Genomic DNA, 17,551 nt, shown 5'->3' on the forward strand with positions numbered 1-17,551 from the left:
GATGGAATAATGACAATAAAACTCTGGAAAACACTGAGGGAAGTAAGAAAATTGAATAAAATTAATATACAAATATATGTGTAGAAGAGAGACATCGTACAGAAGAGAGGGTGGTAGAGAAACGGGGACATAGAAACGATCGGACCAGAGAGTGCGCGCAGGGAGGAGACGCAGAGAAAAACGGGTGATAGAGCGTTTGATCGAGGACAACCGGCGATTTCAGAAATGAATAATAAATACAAGAAAGAAGAATGATCGATAAAAGTGCGATGCGGAAGAACATAGGAAAATAAAAGAATAGAAGAAAGGAGAAGCACAAAAGAGAAAAAAGAACAGCAATAAATATGAAAAAAATACCGAAAAAAAATCGTGCGGGGGTGATGAGAACGGGAAATTACATAGAAATTTCGAAAAAGTGAAGAAGAAGTTCTGGAAATCCAATGGGCTCAAAATTACGGCATCAAATATGAGAGTTGTTTGTTGGAAAGGGTCAAACGTCCGGTTCCGGTCACTTCGCAGTCGACTCGTAGTAGTGTATACTGAAACAAACAAAATGGTTGACAGATGTTTAGACTCAAAAAATATGGATCGATATCTGGAAGGTCTTCCGTAATAGTGAGAACTTTAGAGTATCCTATAGGATTCGGTAGAGTTTTACAGGGTTCTGACAGTATTGGACGATTTTTCAGTTTACCTAATTAATAAAAACATAAAAAGCCCCCCACCAATCCAAATATAGACCCCCACTTTTAAATGGTCCATTCCAATTCAAAATAAGCCCCCCACCCATTCAATTATAGACCCCCACTTTTGCGTAGTTTGTGGTGTGTGAAGGGCACCGTAACCGTCATGATGCAAATTTTGAGCTTTTTTTTATTTTCTTTGATTTTTTCGGAATTTGTGTCATTTTTCATTATTTTTCCTTGCTTCTTGGAAACTTTTTCTGAAAAATACTTTTCAGCTATGTATATCTTATCAGAACTTCCAAAATTAAAACATTCTAAAATTCAGGCTTAGGCCGAAAAATGGTGGGGACCTATTTTTGAATTGGTGGGGGGGGGGGTCTAAAATTGAATGGGTGGGGGCTATTTTTGAATAGGTGGGGGGGGGGTCATATTTGAATAAAGTGGGGGGGGGGCTCAGATAAGGTTCTCTTTTTGGGGGGCTATTTTTGAATGGTTGGGGGGCTTTATTTGAAAAAGGCAGAGGGGTGGGGGCCATATTTTAAGAATACCAGGTTCTTCAAGTATAGGCCCCCACTTTGTACTGGTGGGGGGTCATACTTTAATCAACCAATTCAACATCATTATTTCAAGGTACATCGATACCGGGAAACACGTTGGTTTCATTTTTTCGATGAAATAAGAATTATTGGGAATAACTGAGGCTTCGACCTGATTTCTATGTCAACTTTTCTCATTCATTAAAATTACAATTCTGACGAAAATTTTAGAGTATCCTCCCCACAAGATTTTAAAATCGTCGTATCTGTCATTCCTCACCTGATCCTGAATAGTTCCGTTCATTGGCACACTGGGCAGAAGCAAGGACAATTTCGGAATTGTGTTGCCTCCTTTAGTAAGTGAGGGCAGAAGGACGTAATCTTGAAGAGCCATGATATACAGAGTATCTCGTTTTTGACGGACGATCGATGCGATTTTTGCGATATCCTGACTCTTATTTTCCACTTTTTCATTTTTCACGCCGATTTTGTTGGCTCTGAAATATCTTTGTTACATAGGAATAACTTTCCTTTCTGAAAAAAGCCGGAGTAATTTCAATTTCTTCCGGGAAGTATGGACCAAAAACGGAACCGCTGTTTCCAACACCAGACCACTGGTTTCAACAATTTCCCCAAGAGTCCCATTGTTCCGACACCAGCCTCAACGTTCTGACAACGATACCAACCCTATTAAGTAAATCGGAAATATTTACATTTGCTTCAACTGAGAAAAGCATTTTATCAACAAAACGGAAAATTCTGCTGATAATTGAGAAATTCAGTACTTTTTAACCGGAATTTTTTACAGAGTATGGGAGCAAATTATAAATTTCGGGCATAGGGTTTTCCGAGAAAGCCAGATTGGGACCGTTGTCGTCCCGTTAAGACCATTTTCGGAACGTCGAGACTACTGTTGGAACATCAGAACTTCGTTGGGACCGCGGTCTCGCCTGTGTACCGTTCTTACCGGAGGAAGCCGGGCTTTCTTGATCGGGCTATTGGAAAAATCAATATAGTCGCATGAACTCACGTGTTCAACTGATCCAACTGGAGCCAAGTCCTTTCTCTGAATTGCTGAGCCGCCTTCTCTGATTTCTTTTTGGCTTGAAGTGTTTCCGGACCGAACGCAACCGGATTTTTCTGTTTCCGTGCCTCGTTGAATTTCCGCATAGCTTCCTTGTTGAAAAGTCCACCGCTGTGCTGAATAGGAACATTGTCGAATGAGTGGACTTGCACCCATCGCTCGATTTCGCTGTTAACTCTGTAATCAAGTACAGTTATAATAGATACTGAAAAAATCTTAGTGTTACCTTCTAGTTTCTGTAGCATTCAGCTTGTACATTTCACAATCGGTTTGAGTGGAATTCGGGTAGTTGTGGACAGTGTGATGAGGCTGAATCAAGATATTGTAGGAATATTGATTAAAAATATTTCGCTACCAATTTGGAAACTGGCGGAGCTTCCTCTGCAATAAGTACTCTGCTGTGACGAGCCATCATGACAGTTTCATTCGGGATTGCGATAATTTGGGGCTTCACATGAAGAGTGTTTTCAACGTTGAATGGAGAGATGACAGCAAAAAGGCCAAATATCATAAGTACAGTACCCGCTGCCATCATCTTCTTTCTAACTTGTGATCTTTTCTCCATGGGTGAATACTCATAGGTCGGTGTTTCTGGCTGAAAATCAAATTATGTCTAATTTTTCTTGCTCAGTGTGCATGATTTACCTCATAGTAGGCTAGACGCTGTTTCAAAATTGTATTTTCATTCCTCAAGATATCATTTTCAGTGGTCAGCTCCTCAATAGTTCTCTTCATCTCTTCCTCAGCCTCTCGTTTGCGGATACGTGATGCTTGAGCGTACATTCGGTTACGAATTTTTCTCTGATCTTGAGTGAAACCAGGCTGTTTAGCTTCTCTTTTTTGAGGTGATACTGTTTGAGCAGATACTCGAGCTGGGACAATTCTTGTTAATTGGCCTTGTTTTGGTTGAATTGGCAAATTATTCGAATATCTGACAGTTGGTGGTGGAGGCCGAGGGGATGGATGGACCTGGAAGAATTTTGAAGTTCTCAGACAAAAATTAAGTTCCTGGGACTGCGCTGCGGCAAGAACTTTTTTAAACGCAGTACCTCAACCAATAGGCAGAAGCTACCAATAGGCAGAAGCTACTGCCGGTAAGTTAGGGCACTGTATTTAACAAAAGTTCCTGTTACAAGAAAACGGCGGGAAACTTGTTTGGCCCATAACTCAGGAAGTACAACATTTCGGGGATACAACGGGGCACAATATTATTTAGGGGTGCAAACAATTCGGGGTACAAAATGTGGATTTTAGGTGTTTTATACCGCCGGATCGAGAATTTTGTACCGCCCAATTGCTTTGTACCCCAATGACCCCAAAATTTTTGTACCCCTCGAATTATTTGCTAATTATTTTTTTTTGTCTGAATTCAAACACTTCCAAACGCAACGGGAATAACCATAAAAAATTTCAAAAAAAAAACTTGCAACTGGAACAGCCTTGTACGTGGTATGATGTTGCTGCACTTGCTGATGCTCACTCTCCTTCACTCGATAGATCTTGTGCACCGGTTTGGTAATCACTCGTTTGATTTGTTGTGGTCTTGGAAGAATAGCAATTATCTTATTTGGGCGCTGGAATTCTGACTGAATTTTTTCTTCCTCCACGTATTGTATCTGTTGATCGCATAAAACGTCCTGATCGTATTGTACTTCTTGGTCATATTGTACTTCTTGATACTCGCCGTGCTGATCGTCGAATACTTCTTCTTGCTGCTGATATGATTGGTCGAAGCGTTGGTCGAAGTTCTCGAACGGATTGGGATTCTGGAACAAGGAATTCGGTATATCAAACAATTTTTAATTAAGCTTCTACCTGAAATCCAAACTCCCACATTTCCTGATCATTCTCGGTGAAATTGGTGCAGCTCAGTGGTGGAGAACTATCCGATGACGACGAATCCCCAAGACTTCCACCATCTCTGGACCGAAATCCAGCATTTTCATCACTGAACCCGAATGAAGACGATGGACTGGACTCTTGCGATGCACTTTCTTCATAGAGCAAGCTCTTCAATTTTCAATGATTTATATTTTTCAGATCGAATAAAAAACTCACATCTAACTCCAACTCGTCAAAATGTGCTGGGAAATCCGGGTTGTTGAGAAATTCGTCGATGTCTGGTCCAAGTTGAGAGCTGTCAAAGTCCATCTGAAAATATAACATGCATTTTAGAAAATCAAAAAAATAATAAATACAATTTCAAAGATTACACTGCAAGTAACAGAGAGAAGACCTAAAATTAACGGATTATTTCAATGCAAACGAGAACATATGAGACAGAGACGGGATTAGAAAGAGTGACCCCTAAAAAGGAGGCCACGACAATTAGAAATAGCCTTGCCTCCTCTTTACTTTCAATGGGGCGCACTTGCACACGCTAACCACTATCTGGCACACTGCCAGAAATCTGTCGACCTCTGTAGTGGTGTGGGGAAGAGAGAGAAAGAGGGGAAAGAGCGCTCGAGAAAAAGAGTCGGACGGCCAGAGGGGGAAACAGTTGAGGCCACGTAACACACTCGCCGGAGAGGACCCTGTCGCTCTTTCTTGTGTTTGTTCAGTCGCGGACGTCCCCATCTAACGCGAAAGAGTCGTCGCATCGCGGTGTTTTTGTCGCGTGGAAAAATATGGACGAGAAAAACGAAAAGAATTGAGTGGCTGGACAAAAAAAGGAAGACGGAAAGTAGGTCATCGAGAGTATACAAGTATGGTTTACCGGAGACAAAAATTAAGAGGAGGAGAGAGATATTTGGAAACTGGCTAATTCATTTACTTGGTTAGTACGAGGCGTTAATTGAAACATTCAGATATTGGGATGGGTTTTGGGAGAACCTGAATTCCTTTTTAGAATTCTGAACATTTTTGTCGTTATTTCATTCAAAAATGCTGGAAAGCTAAATAACGAATTCGAAATTCCAAGTTTAAAGGTTATCAAAAATGTGATCTTCCGATCTCAGAAATGTATTTCATCAGAAATGGAAATTTCCATTCCAACAAAATTAGCATCGTATGTATACTTTCAAGAGGGTCTTCTTTTATAAAATCTAAAGTTTCCTAAAATATCAAAAATTTGGAATTTATTTCTCCTCGGTTCATAATTTTTTCCTGCCTATTTCTATACGTCTACATTTTCAGGAAGAAAAAATATGAGAATACTGGGAACGGGACAACACGTCTTATTTCTTTGGAAAACGTGTCACAAAAATGAAACGATTTTGACTTCGTGTTTATTCTCTGCCTTTTTTCATAAATACTAAACATAAAACTCGATAAAAATACATCATTCAAATGGGACGTCTTATATAGTGATGAGAAATTTGATGGCAGCTTTTGCAACCAAATATCAAAACTTGACAAAATGTGAAATAGATGGGAAATAAACAAATACCCAGGAAATATGAACTGGCTATTGCCTGCCTAACTCGACTTCGCATTGCTCCCCACAAAAAACAAACAATTTTCCGTTCGTAACTACTTACTATACTCCGGGAAAACCCTAACTAGAGCAGGGCAAAACTCTCTTGTGTGGATTTGCGGATGGTTTTCCAAATGGGATGCACATCCTAACTAGGGAACGACGGATGCAAAGTGGGTTAGGGTGGGCATTGGCAAATGAAGCACTTTGTGTGCATTTGGTACACTTCGGACGGCTATTCATGGAATACATTATGTGGAACGGAGGCAGAATGGGGAGGAACTTCGCATGGAAGAACTTTGTTCTTTTGCGAGTGAGGAGTGAGATAAGTTAGAGAACAATCTCCACCATTTGAGTTACATACTCTTTCATTTCGAATCTAATGGTCACAAAGTGCTTATCATGTTTTCGTACTTGGTTCAGGCAGTGACTAAAGAGTGATAGATAACCAATTACTCTGTTATCAGGAGGGTTGGAACTTACGGCCGTTGAAATATTCATAATAGATGGGTGGCTGTGTACACTTTCAATATTATTAGTGCAAATGCTACACCAAAGTAAAACGGGAAATTGAAAAAAGAGACTCAACAGTGGGCGGATGAATAGAATTTATTCATGCTGGAGGAAATCTCTGTACTAGTACATTTTCCCCCGCAAAGCTTTCATATAAACACGGTTTCGTTGGAAAAGGGAAGTTTCGAAAAAGAAAGAAAATACACATTCAATTATTTTTTAAACCAAATTTGAATTTGTATTTGCAATCCTCAGTATGCTTAATTTTCGAAAATAGAAAATGAAAAACATAAAACAATGTTTTATTCAGAGAAATGATCATAACGTTTATCGTTGAAAAATGCTCGTAACGGATATATGATCATAATCACGGCACCGTTATCACGGTGTGAGAAATTACCGTATAGTCTCTGATAGAAGCCCACCCTGGCTGTCCAATTTGTCTGTTTGGTGCAGAAATACTCTTCTTTTCTGGAAAATGTTGTCAATGTTTTTTTTTGATTCCTGTTCAGAAAGAACCAAAAACCGGCTAATTGAAGAAATGTCTTGAATAGACGTGCACCATGCAAAGGTTGAAAAATAGATGCCCATGGGCATCTGCTAGATAAATCGGTTTTGGAAAACGACATAATGAATGCTCAGAAAAAAATTTTGAAACTTGTTCTCTGTAAAATGCAATTTCAGCTTCATTACCCACTGAACGGAATAATTCAAACTTGTATACATGCATTGATACCGTGATAAAGAAATGTCGAAACGCTCAAAAGATACCATATCCACATTTGGATGAGCAGTGACCAAACTTAGTAAAAAGAACAGAATTTTGCTCGAGAGAAATTTTTGCTATTCACAGTTTTTGTTTTGTATTGAAACAAAAAATTTTAACTTTTTTTTTTCAGTTGGCATTTTTCATTTTTGTTCTATTTTTGAAAAAAAAATCAGCATGGAACTTCGGATTTGAGCCAAAATCGGCCTTATCCAATTTTGATAAAATAGATAAAATACACCAACAGTTTGAATTTCTTCTTCTGCTTTTTTTCAAGTTTTACTTGTTTTCCAAACCTTTATTTTATTGACTGTAATCGAAAAGGTTCACAGAATGCCTTTATTACCCGTAGCGTTCTTGATCGTCATCAACCCTGTCATTTCACTAACATTATGTTCTTTTCTCCTGAATCTTTTTTTTCAGTCGTAACATTTCAACCTTTCAACAGGTGAAAAATCTATATAGAAGGAGTGTTTCTGAGCATGAGACGTCAGAATAGCATCTGATTCTTCCATTTCGAGCTTTGCCCTTAAAGAACCTAAAACTGTTACAAATTGAATAATCAGTTACCATGGGAGTTCTAAACGTTTTCAGCTCCAACTTGAAATTGGAGACTGAGCTAGATTTAACATTAGCTGTAACATTTGTGGTTTTCCTACCATTTCTTGGTATTTTATTTCTCTATTATAAATCCAGACATTGCGATAGTCAAGTAAATTTTTTTTCCAAAATGAAGTTCAATATAATATAGCGTATTACAGTGTTCACATCATCCAATCAACACGAATCTGGTCATTTTGAGTGCATTCCAAGTTTTTGGATCTTCTCTTCTTTCTTGCCTCATTGCACTATTAAAATCCTCACAACATATAATAATGAAATCCCAATTCTTATTCGGCTCATATAGAGGTAAATTATTTTTGTTCGAAAAATGTTTAAAATCGGAAGTTTCAGTGACTGTATGCCTTCTTAAAAATATGTCTATGGTGACAATTACTGTTTTTTATTATATCGTCTTTTTATCAGCGTTACAAAGAATAGTCCTAATGGTGAATGCTAAAATAGGAACTCGTGCAATGACAGGGTAAGTGTATAGTGAAAATGCATAATTGGAATTTTCAAAGTTTGATTTTAGACGACGTTTGAATTTGTATCTGATTTTGTTGTATCCAGTTGCCATCGTATCTGCATTCAACAAAATAATGGTGGTTGATAAAACTCCATGGGTGAGTTGAAATTGAAGCTCGAAAACAAATTCAACCCAATTTTACAGCTAGAAATTGGCGTTATCACCATAACATTGATAATGTCAACCTTCAATTTATTTCTGGTTAATCATATTGAAAGAGAACCAATAGCTTGTGTGCACAAAACAGCGCTTGCTCAGACTGCTCCAATTATTATACTTCTAGCGGTAAGTTTTATTGAAAACGTATTTCATTCTTTAACGAGTTTTCCAGCTTTTCACCGCAGCACAGTTGTATATTCTGACTAGAAGTGAAAATTTTATCAGTAAATCTGCATTCCAGTCGTTGACGACTACTGTATTTTCCGCGGTTATCCCATTTTTTATCATTATTGGGAGCTCTTCAAAAAGAAAAGAAGCTATTAGATTGCTGACATGTAGAGCAGAAAGACGAAATGCAAGAAGAACAAAGTACGCTGCAAGTCGGACACCTCTAACAGGATCAAATGTTGCCAGTATAGTGCTTACAAGGTTTTGACATATTTAGTGAAATCATTTGTACAAGATTTAGTCGGAATATGTTGATGATTTGTAATTTCCTTTGAACATGGTAAACACTCTAACAGAGGCCAACAAAAAATCGCCTCGATTCCTGTGCAAGATATCAAAAAGTAGTAAACTGACAAAATATGTTTGGTATTTCTATCAAAATGTTGCCTGTTCACCACTTTTTGATATTTTCGCTAGAAATTAGCTGTGTGGGCTCAAAGTTGACGGTATGTGTCAATCTATCAGATTAAACTTTATCACAAATTCATCAATCCCGGAGAAATTCTGTTTTTCGTCTTTTTTCGGAAGTTTCTCAAGCATTCTAAGGTAATGATATAAAATTGAACAATCAAAAACAAAATCATATAACTACTATTGGAAAATATATCTGCTTGATTTTTCTGTTCTTTTTGAATTAATTCCGATTCTTCTGAAATGGATTTTTTGATTCAGTGTTGACGCTAGAGATTTGATTCAGAAAATACGATTGAATTTTGTAAATTTTTATTCTAGGATTCAAGACAAATGCATTATAAAACATATTTTGCTGTGAACATTTTGTTATTTACAATGATTTTCCAAAAGCCAGAAAACCAATGGTTTATTGATCAAATTGAGAAGTGTCTACACAGGAAAACTGCTTCGACAAATTTCCACTATCCTACAAATCCGAATGCGTTATAAATTGAAACATTATTAAACGAAGTGAATGGAGACAAGTGAAAATGTGTTTAAAAAAGAGAAAAAACAACAGAGAAGGTGTTGGGATGGTATTTTATTTTGTGACACGTTAAATGTGTATGGGGGGACTGTTATTGTGCATGATTGACTTGGGAGGTGGATGGGGAGAAAGAGAGAAAAAAATTGGAGAGAGGGCGGAGATTGAAAGAGAAAAAGAGAGAAAAATATGATGGATGAGCTATCGAATTTACTTCTGCTCAGCGTTGGCACGTGTTCGGCTTCTGATTCTGACAAGGCATTGTTCAGCAGAGTCGGCTCTCTCTTCGGCGGTCTCCAGGGAAAGTTGGACGGTTCTGTACTTGCTCAAGTGGCTGTTAGCTTGCTCCTCCTGAATAATTTTCATATTTAAATAACTGTCATATTAATTATGAGACTTACAGCCTCCTCAAGTTGTTTCTTCTGGAGCTTGAGTTTAGCGGTGAGCTTCTCTACCAATTCTTGGAGCTTATCGTAGTTCTTCTTGTCCTCGGCCACCTGGAACTCGAACTCGCGGACCTTGCGGTCAGCACGAGCAAGAGTCTTGGAAGCTTCTCCAGCACGGCGGCTCTCAGTCTCCAAGTCGGTTTGGAAGGCCTTCAGACGTTGTTCGGCTTTCTGGATAGCCTTGGCTCCTCCCTTCATGACGGCAGCCTCGGCGGCGTCGGCGCGTTCTTGAAGATCCTGAAATACAAATCGGATGAATGACATGAGATAACTTTTGGGGAGTTGTTTGCTCAAGCTATGACGCGCACAAAAGATAAAAAGATAAGTAGTTGCGAGAGCGATGGCAAATTTTTGTACGACGCACACTAAAACGATCACAATCAGAGATCAAGGCGAAAAAAAATCGGAAAGACTACAAACCTTGACGGCGCTCTCAAGTTGCTTCTTGAATCTCTCGAGCTGTTGGGATTGCTCCTGCTCGTGGCGGAGATCCTCGGCAAGCTTGGCGGCGTCACTGGCGGCACGACGTCCACGGTCTTCAGAAGCGGAAAGTTCGGTGTGGGCTTCAGCGATATCGCTCTTAAGAAGGGCGATTTCGTTGTCGAGTTGGCTCTTAGCGGTGGCGAGGGCAACGTTCTGTGAGTTGAGCTCGTTGTTGTGCTCTTGGTGCTCCTTCACCGAGCTTTCGACGACACGACGAGCGCGCTCGATCTGAAAATGGGGAATAAGATTAAGTTACAGGTTCAGAGCTTCTTACAGCCTCAAGCTTGACAATAAGCTCTTCTTGCTCTTGCTTGGCAACAGCAAGTTTTCTCTCGGCAGCCAACAAGTGCTCACGGAATTCTTCACGTCTCTTCTGTTCCTCATCCACGGTTTGTTGAAGCTCGCGGATTTGGTCCAAGTAGCGTCTGAAAATATAAGCTTTTACAATCTGAAAATAGTTTAATATGAACATACCTGATGTTCTTCTGGGCGTCTTCGTTCGCTTTGTTCGCATGGTCGAGAGCGATCTCCAGCTCGTTGATGTCGGCTTCCAACTTCTTCTTGACACGGAACAACTCGGACTTGGCCTTGGTCTCGGAATCCAAAGTGGCTTGGATGCTGTCGATGGTTTGTTGATGGACCTTGCGGTGGTTTTCGAACTCCTCTTCCTTCTCGGCAATTCTCTTCTCGATCTCAGCACGGATTTGGGAGACTTCGATCTGGCAACGAAGAGCCTTGCTTTCCTCAGACTCGAGGGCAGCTTCAGCCTCATCCAATCCACGTTGAAGTTCTTCCTTCTCCATTTCAAGACGGCGGAGGTTCTTGGAAAGAGCGTGGGTCGCACGTCCTCCCTCGGAGAGCGACTCGGTGAGGTCACGGGTCTCATCGCTGAGAGCCTTGTTCTCACGACGGAGTCCCTCAACTTGGTCGGCAAGGGTGTCGTGTTGTCCACGAAGCTTGTGAGCCTCTCCAGAAAGTTGGCGAGCATCACGTTGAGCTCCGTCCAATTCGAGGTAGAGGTCATCAACCTTCTTCTTCCACTCATCAATGACCTTATCGAAGGCCTTTTGCTTCTTCTCCAAGGAGGAGACAGCTTGGGCGTGATGCTCGGCCTCGAGACGGTTGGCATCAGCTTCAGCGGTCAAGCGGGAACGGGCATTCTCAAGAGCAACAATCTTAGCGTTGCAGGCATCAAGGGCATCTTGAATCTCGGAAGTCTTTTGGTTTTGACGCTTCTTAACCTCATCGAACTCGTCGGCTCCAATGAGTCCTTCGGTCTCGAACTTGGTTCTCCATTGGTCGAGTTCGACGGAAGCCTTGGCGAGTTGGCGGGAAGCCTCGTTCTTTCCAGCGACCTCGTCTTCGATGGACTCTTTGAGCTGTTCGAGCTCGCGGGCCAAGTTCTTGGACAAGTTGGAGAGGTTTTGTCTCTCGCGAGACTCTTCCTCGGCTTGTCTCTTGGCGTGGTCCAATTCGTTGGAGAATTGAAGCTTGAGACGGTTGGCGGCTTGGATCTTGGCTTCCAACTCCTCGACTTGGCGGGCCAAATCGGAATTCTCGGAGTTGAGACGTCCCTTGGAAGAGACAAAGTCTTGAAGTTGGCGGGATTGCTCGTCAGCTTTGAGGCGGAGCTCGAGAAGTCTGACTTCGTGTCCCTTGGCAATTCTCTCTTGGTCGGCACGGAGCTTGGCCTCTTGGTCGAGAGCAGCGGAGGACTCATCGAACTCGCGTTGCATGTGTCCCTTCTCCTTCTCAATTCTTCCCTTTTGCTTCTGGAGTTGCTCAATTTGGTCAGAGAGCTCTTGGATGGCATCGGATCCCTTCTTCTTGAGAACGGTGAGTTGCTCTCCGAACTTGAGTCCACACTCTTCAAGGTCACGGCGAAGCTTGGTAAGCTCGGCGTCCTTCTTCTTTCCGAGCTCAATTTGAGCGGCAGTGGCACGAGATTGGTCTTCCAATTGCTCGGTGAGCTCATCGTACTCGGCTTGTTGATCAGCTCTTGAACGGTCAGCGCGTTGGCGGGCGTCCTTCTCATCGGCAAGTTGATCATGGAGATCCTTGACTCTGGCCTCGTCTTGTTGGATTCCCTTCTGGAGCTTGGCAACAGCAGCTTGCTCATCCTCGAGCTTCATTCCCAAGTTGTGCAACTCGGTTTCCTTGCGTCTCAAGGCATTCTCAGCGTCGCTCTTAGACTTGTTGAGCTCTTCCAACGTTTCTTGAGCAATCTTGAGCTCTCCCTCAGCCTTTCTCTTGTTCTTGTCCATATCAGCACGGTTTCTCTTCTCGCGCTCCATGGTTTGCTCGGAGTCCTCAAGAGATTGCATGAGCTTAGTCTTGAGCTTGTTGGCAGCCAAGTTCTGCTCCTCAGCAGCTTGGAGGTCCTCAGTGAGCTTCTTATTCTGCTCCTCTTGGTTCTTACGTTCCTTGTTGAGCTTGGAGATGTTCTCATCCTGTTGTCTCATTTCATCTTGAAGAGCACGGATCTGGTGTTCCTTGGCGTTCTTCTCAGCCTCGACCTTTCTCAAAGAGAGATCAACATCTTGACAGTTCTTCTTCAAGTCAGCGCATTCAGCCTCAACAAGCTTTTTCTGCTTGTTGATCTCAACAGCGCGGGCCTCCTCGGCTTCGAGCTTCTTGTTGGCGTCACCGAGCTTTCCTTCAAGAGCCACCTTCTGCTCATTCATAGCAGTCATACGCTCCTCGACTTCACGGGTGCTTCCCTTGCTAGCCTCCAATTGCGCCAAGAGGTCAGCCGTCTCCTTGTTGAGACGTTCAGCACCCTCTTGGAGTTGGCGTTTCTTCTCCTCCTCCTGCACCACAGTGTCCTTGAGGGTAGCGACGGTCTCTTGAAGCTTCTCATATTGAGCCTCGATCTTTCCAGAGTTGATGAGTGGCTTGACCTTGCCGTAAAGCTTGAACCACACCCAGGTGCGGAGTTCAGCCCAGCTGCGGACGTTGCGTTGGATGACCTTGAGAGCGGTGATCTTCTCAACACGTCTCTTGCGTTCGATCTAGATAGAAAAATTATAGGTTAGATATTCAGCTAGAATGCTACTCACCAATTGGTAGAACCATCTGATCTGAGCTTGGAGTCCAGTGATAAGTTGAGCAAGTCTGGAGTCACGCAAGTCTTCCAAGTGAGCGACGATTCCGGCCTTGAAGAAAACTTTGGTGAGACCAACTCTGAAGTTGTCCTCCTCGAGCTTCTTCTCCTTTACCAAACGGGCAAGCATCAAAGCGGATCCCTTCTTGGCGTCAGTCTTTCCAATGATGGATTCATCGGCAGCGAGAAGAGCGTAACGTTGGACAAAGTCTGGATGGAGAGTTCTGTTCGGGAATCCCTTTCTGCAAATTCTGATTCCTTCCAACACTCCGTTGCAGGTAAGCTGGTTGAGAACAAGACCGGCATCGATCATTCCGGACTGCTTCTTCTCGTTTGGAATAATGCAACGGATGAAATGTGGATGAGTGGCGTTGAGCATAGTCATCAACTTGTTGAGGGACTCTCTGTAGAGCATAGAAACAGTCATGAAAGATCCAGACTTTCCCTTCTTCTTTCCTCCTGGTCCTCCCTTGGAAGCAGCGGCGGCGGCTTCCTCTTGGGTGGTGTAGTCTTGCCAGACTTCGACGATAAGAGCGTGCTCCTTGGAAGCCTTCATGACAGTAACCACGGTGTCGTTGAGAGGGTCCTTGTTCTTTTCGAGCCAGTTCATGACGTTGTAACGGACAGTTCCAGCGTAGTGCCGCATGGCGAAGTGAGCTTCGGCTTGCTTCCCCTTTGGTGGTTTTGGCTTCTCGAAGTTTGGATGCTTGCCCAAATGCTGGTCAATGAGCTTCTGAGCAAGAGTAGCATCAGTGGCCTTTGGCACAATGCACTCCTCATCGAGCATAGCAATGATACCAAGTGGCTTCTCAATAAGCTCGATACAAGCTTGCAAGTCAAGACCGAAATCGATGAAGGTCCATTGGATTCCTTCACGAGCGTACTCTTCCTGCTCAAGAACGAACATGTGATGGTTGAAGAATTGTTGGAGTTTCTCATTGACAAAGTTAATCCAGAGCTGTTCGAAGGAGTTGAAGTCGAAGATTTCGAATCCGGCGATATCAAGTACTCCGATGAAGTAGTCACGGGAGATTCCCTTCTGATCAAGAGTCTGGTTACATTTCTTGACAAGCCAGTTGAAGATTCTGGAGTAGAGACCCTTGGCCATGGCCCCGACGGCCCAGTTGACCTGCTCGATGTTTTGTCCCTTGTTGACCCATTCGTTTCCGACCTTGACACGTGGACGAGTCAAAGCCTTCAAGAACTCCTCGGGGTCAATTCCGAAGCACTTGGCGGCTCTCTCAGCATCTGAAAATAATGGTGTCAGTTTATATTCCATGATTTCTGTGTTTGATAGTTTGTGATTTCTTGCAATCTATTCTCAAAATCTCACAATCAGTGTCTCAGGCAAAAAATTGAAGAGTCGAGTATAGGTAAACTTTAAACTTCGCCGCCGCTAAATCCACTCAATATGCCCTGTCCTCGCACATCCCACGCTCTCATGAGATCTTGGGTAAACAAACGAAAAGTTTCCAAGAACTCAAAAATCCGCTGCTCTTTTCGCCTGTGTGTTCTTGTAACTTACCATCTGTGCCATCTGGCTCGGCTTGCTCTTCACGTGGACGTTGCTTGAACTTCATGTTACCCATGTGCATCATGGCGGCAACCAAACGATAGCACTCCATCTTCTCGGTTGGAGAGAACTTAAGGATATCGAAGGCTTCATCGGTCAATTGATGCTCTTCCTGAAATCAGAATTGGTTAATATAAATCATATCCTCAGGTGTTCAGATTTACCTTGTCATTGACTCCATCGATTTGCAACTCAGCTTGAGCGATGAACCAGTAGTCCTTGACTGGTTTGTTGAGAAGGAGATCCTTCTTGAGGGTTGGAACGAAGTCAGAGAAGACTTGGTAGAAGATATGGTAGCAACGCTCTCCTGGAGCTTGACGAATAACACGAGACTTCTCAAGAAGATCTGGAAGAGATGGGAAATGTAGTTCATCACACTTCAATAAATAAACTCACAATGTTCAATATCGCAAGAAGCGACACGTCCTTGTTTGGAGAAGTGGATACGGATGAACTTTCCGAAACGGGATGAGTTGTTGTTACGGACAGTCTTGGCGTTACCGAAAGCCTCGAGAACTGGATTGGTCTGGACAATCTGGTCCTCAAGAGTGACCTTCTTCTTGTCCTTGTCTTCCTCGGCCTTCTTGGCTCCGAAAGTCTCCTGTTGGGCGGCACCGACGGCGGCGAAGTAGGAGATAACCTTCTTGGTGTTCTCAGTCTTTCCGGCTCCAGACTCTCCGGTAATGAGCATGGATTGATTTTCATGGTTTTGGAGCATGTTTCTGTAGGCCTCGTCAGAAACGGCGAACAAGTGAGGTGGCATTTCGGTACGGCGCTTGCCCATGAACATGCGAGCAACGGAATCAGTGTAAATTGGGAGACGTTTGTATGGGTTGATGACAACACAGAAAAGACCCGAATAAGTCTAAAAATAAGAGGACATGAGGGAAATGAAAAGAAATAAAAAGTAGCTTACGTAGATGAGCATAGCGGCATAACGAGCTCTCAAGTTGTACAATACAGAGGCGTCGTTAAGGAAAGTCAAGTTGGACATGTCTTCAGTTTTCTCGAATTTTGGTGGATTCATCTCTTGGACGATATCCTTCTTGACTGTCTTCTACAAAACAAATGAATAAATAAAAATTAAAAAAATGCAAGATAGGGACAAACCTCGACTCCTGGTCCAGTGGATACGGTAACGTTTTCTCCAGCGGTTTTGGTGATGATACCCTCAATGTATCCCTCCTCCGCATCCGGAATCCAAACGTTCTTCTTGGAATCATAGGCACGGGATTGGTCCTAGAAATGAGAGCGATAAATATGGGAAAAATCGGAAATTTGAGGTTCTAATTGCATTATGTTGTAAAGATCATGAAAAATGTTCAGAAAACTCGTTCAAAAAAGGAAAATTTAAGCATACCTCGAGCATCTGCTCGCGACTGCGGCGAAGGTACTTCCATCCTGGGTCGTTTTCGTGATCCATTGCTGTGTCGGGCGATCGAGGGTAAAAATGAAAAGTGGAGAGAAGTCAACCGCTCGGTGGGATGCGCGAGCCTGGAGATAACTTTGATTTTCGGCGAGCCCTTCTTTTTCCCTGCCCGTGGGTGGGTGGATAACTGCTTGTGGGCGGGGCAATCCAATTGTAATTCTAGGTAGCTGGAAAGTGTCTGCACAATTCACTCTCTAACACACATAAGGCCCCGACGTAATGGAAAAAGTCTCTTTCTCAAGAGCAAATAGCAAAAATCTTCTCCGATGCCTCTTTCCCTCCCCGGGGCGCCCCCACGGATAGTCGTTGGCGGAAAGATCGAGAGAGAGAGAGCCTCATCGGTAGCGCTGGTATATCGGGGAGATACGAGAAAAGAAACGGCATTTTGGGTTAGACCAAGGAGATTGACTAGAAAGCTTGCTAAATGCGGAGAAACAGACATCCCAACGGGTAAACAAGCCAAAGACTTTTATCCAGAACAATGAGTACAGTGTGTGCGCGCAAAGTGCTCTTCCTGCCATTTTGCTACTCTTATCCACACAACCACTTTAGTGATTACCAACCTATCTTGAGACTTATCTTTATCTTTATTTTCTCTCTACACTCGCCGACGAAATAAGAAAAAAAGAATAAGAAAAAACGAGGGGGGAATCGAGTCACTGATTAACACACTTACCCCAATTTTTTTCTCTGGAGCAGCACAGAAGCACACATGAGTGTTCGGGTGTAAAGTTCAGGAATTGATTGCAAAAAAGACCACCCGTACAGGCAATTAAGGTTGATCTTCATGGTTTTCTGGAAGAGAAATGAAGCCTCAAGAGGAATAATAGTCTTTTGGTAATAACTGAGTTCAAAGTGATGAGATTAGCAGGAACAGCTTCGTAAATTAACAGACGGCAAAAAAAATTATTTGGAACAACCCAATAAAATGATTTAATTTGTTCGTTTCCTTCTTGTGTTCCGATACCTCGAATTATACATTTTCCTGATAGCGAAAAAAACTGATTTCCAATCTACTCGTTTTTTGGTTCGAGCTCAAAGCAGAATGTACAGTTTCAAAATAT

General features: G+C 42.5%; 3 protein-coding genes across 3 annotated transcripts; 1 reads left to right on the forward strand and 2 right to left on the reverse strand.

The window, feature by feature from the left end:
• Positions 1-452: 452 nt before the first annotated feature.
• On the reverse strand, positions 453-4,457 carry Cbr-atf-6 (the record flags this gene model as incomplete). The annotated part of the gene is made up of 11 exons (XM_045240131.1): positions 453-539; positions 840-929; positions 1,503-1,508; positions 1,533-1,719; positions 2,253-2,483; positions 2,533-2,615; positions 2,662-2,901; positions 2,952-3,275; positions 3,692-4,072; positions 4,122-4,316; positions 4,365-4,457. The coding sequence occupies 11 exons, from the start codon at positions 4,455-4,457 to the stop codon at positions 453-455; spliced, it is 1,917 nt and encodes a 638-aa protein (XP_045091479.1).
• A 3,114-nt stretch (positions 4,458-7,571) lies between these two features.
• On the forward strand, positions 7,572-8,724 carry CBG00119 (the record flags this gene model as incomplete). The annotated part of the gene is made up of 6 exons (XM_002645196.2): positions 7,572-7,712; positions 7,762-7,909; positions 7,955-8,084; positions 8,136-8,226; positions 8,274-8,414; positions 8,461-8,724. 6 exons carry the CDS (start codon positions 7,572-7,574, stop codon positions 8,722-8,724), a joined length of 915 nt encoding a protein of 304 aa, XP_002645242.2.
• Positions 8,725-9,663: 939 nt separating this feature from the next.
• On the reverse strand, positions 9,664-16,481 carry Cbr-myo-2 (the record flags this gene model as incomplete). Its single annotated transcript, XM_045240132.1, has 12 exons — positions 9,664-9,804; positions 9,831-10,264; positions 10,316-10,610; positions 10,657-10,807; positions 10,857-13,393; positions 13,442-14,769; positions 15,011-15,170; positions 15,223-15,404; positions 15,455-15,923; positions 15,975-16,115; positions 16,169-16,297; positions 16,419-16,481. The coding sequence occupies 12 exons, from the start codon at positions 16,479-16,481 to the stop codon at positions 9,664-9,666; spliced, it is 6,030 nt and encodes a 2,009-aa protein (XP_045091480.1).
• Between the last annotated feature and the right edge of the window lie 1,070 nt (positions 16,482-17,551).

Source organism: Caenorhabditis briggsae (genome assembly GCF_000004555.2).
Source record: "Caenorhabditis briggsae complete genome, chrX, whole genome shotgun sequence".
NCBI lineage: Eukaryota > Metazoa > Nematoda > Chromadorea > Rhabditida > Rhabditidae > Caenorhabditis > Caenorhabditis briggsae.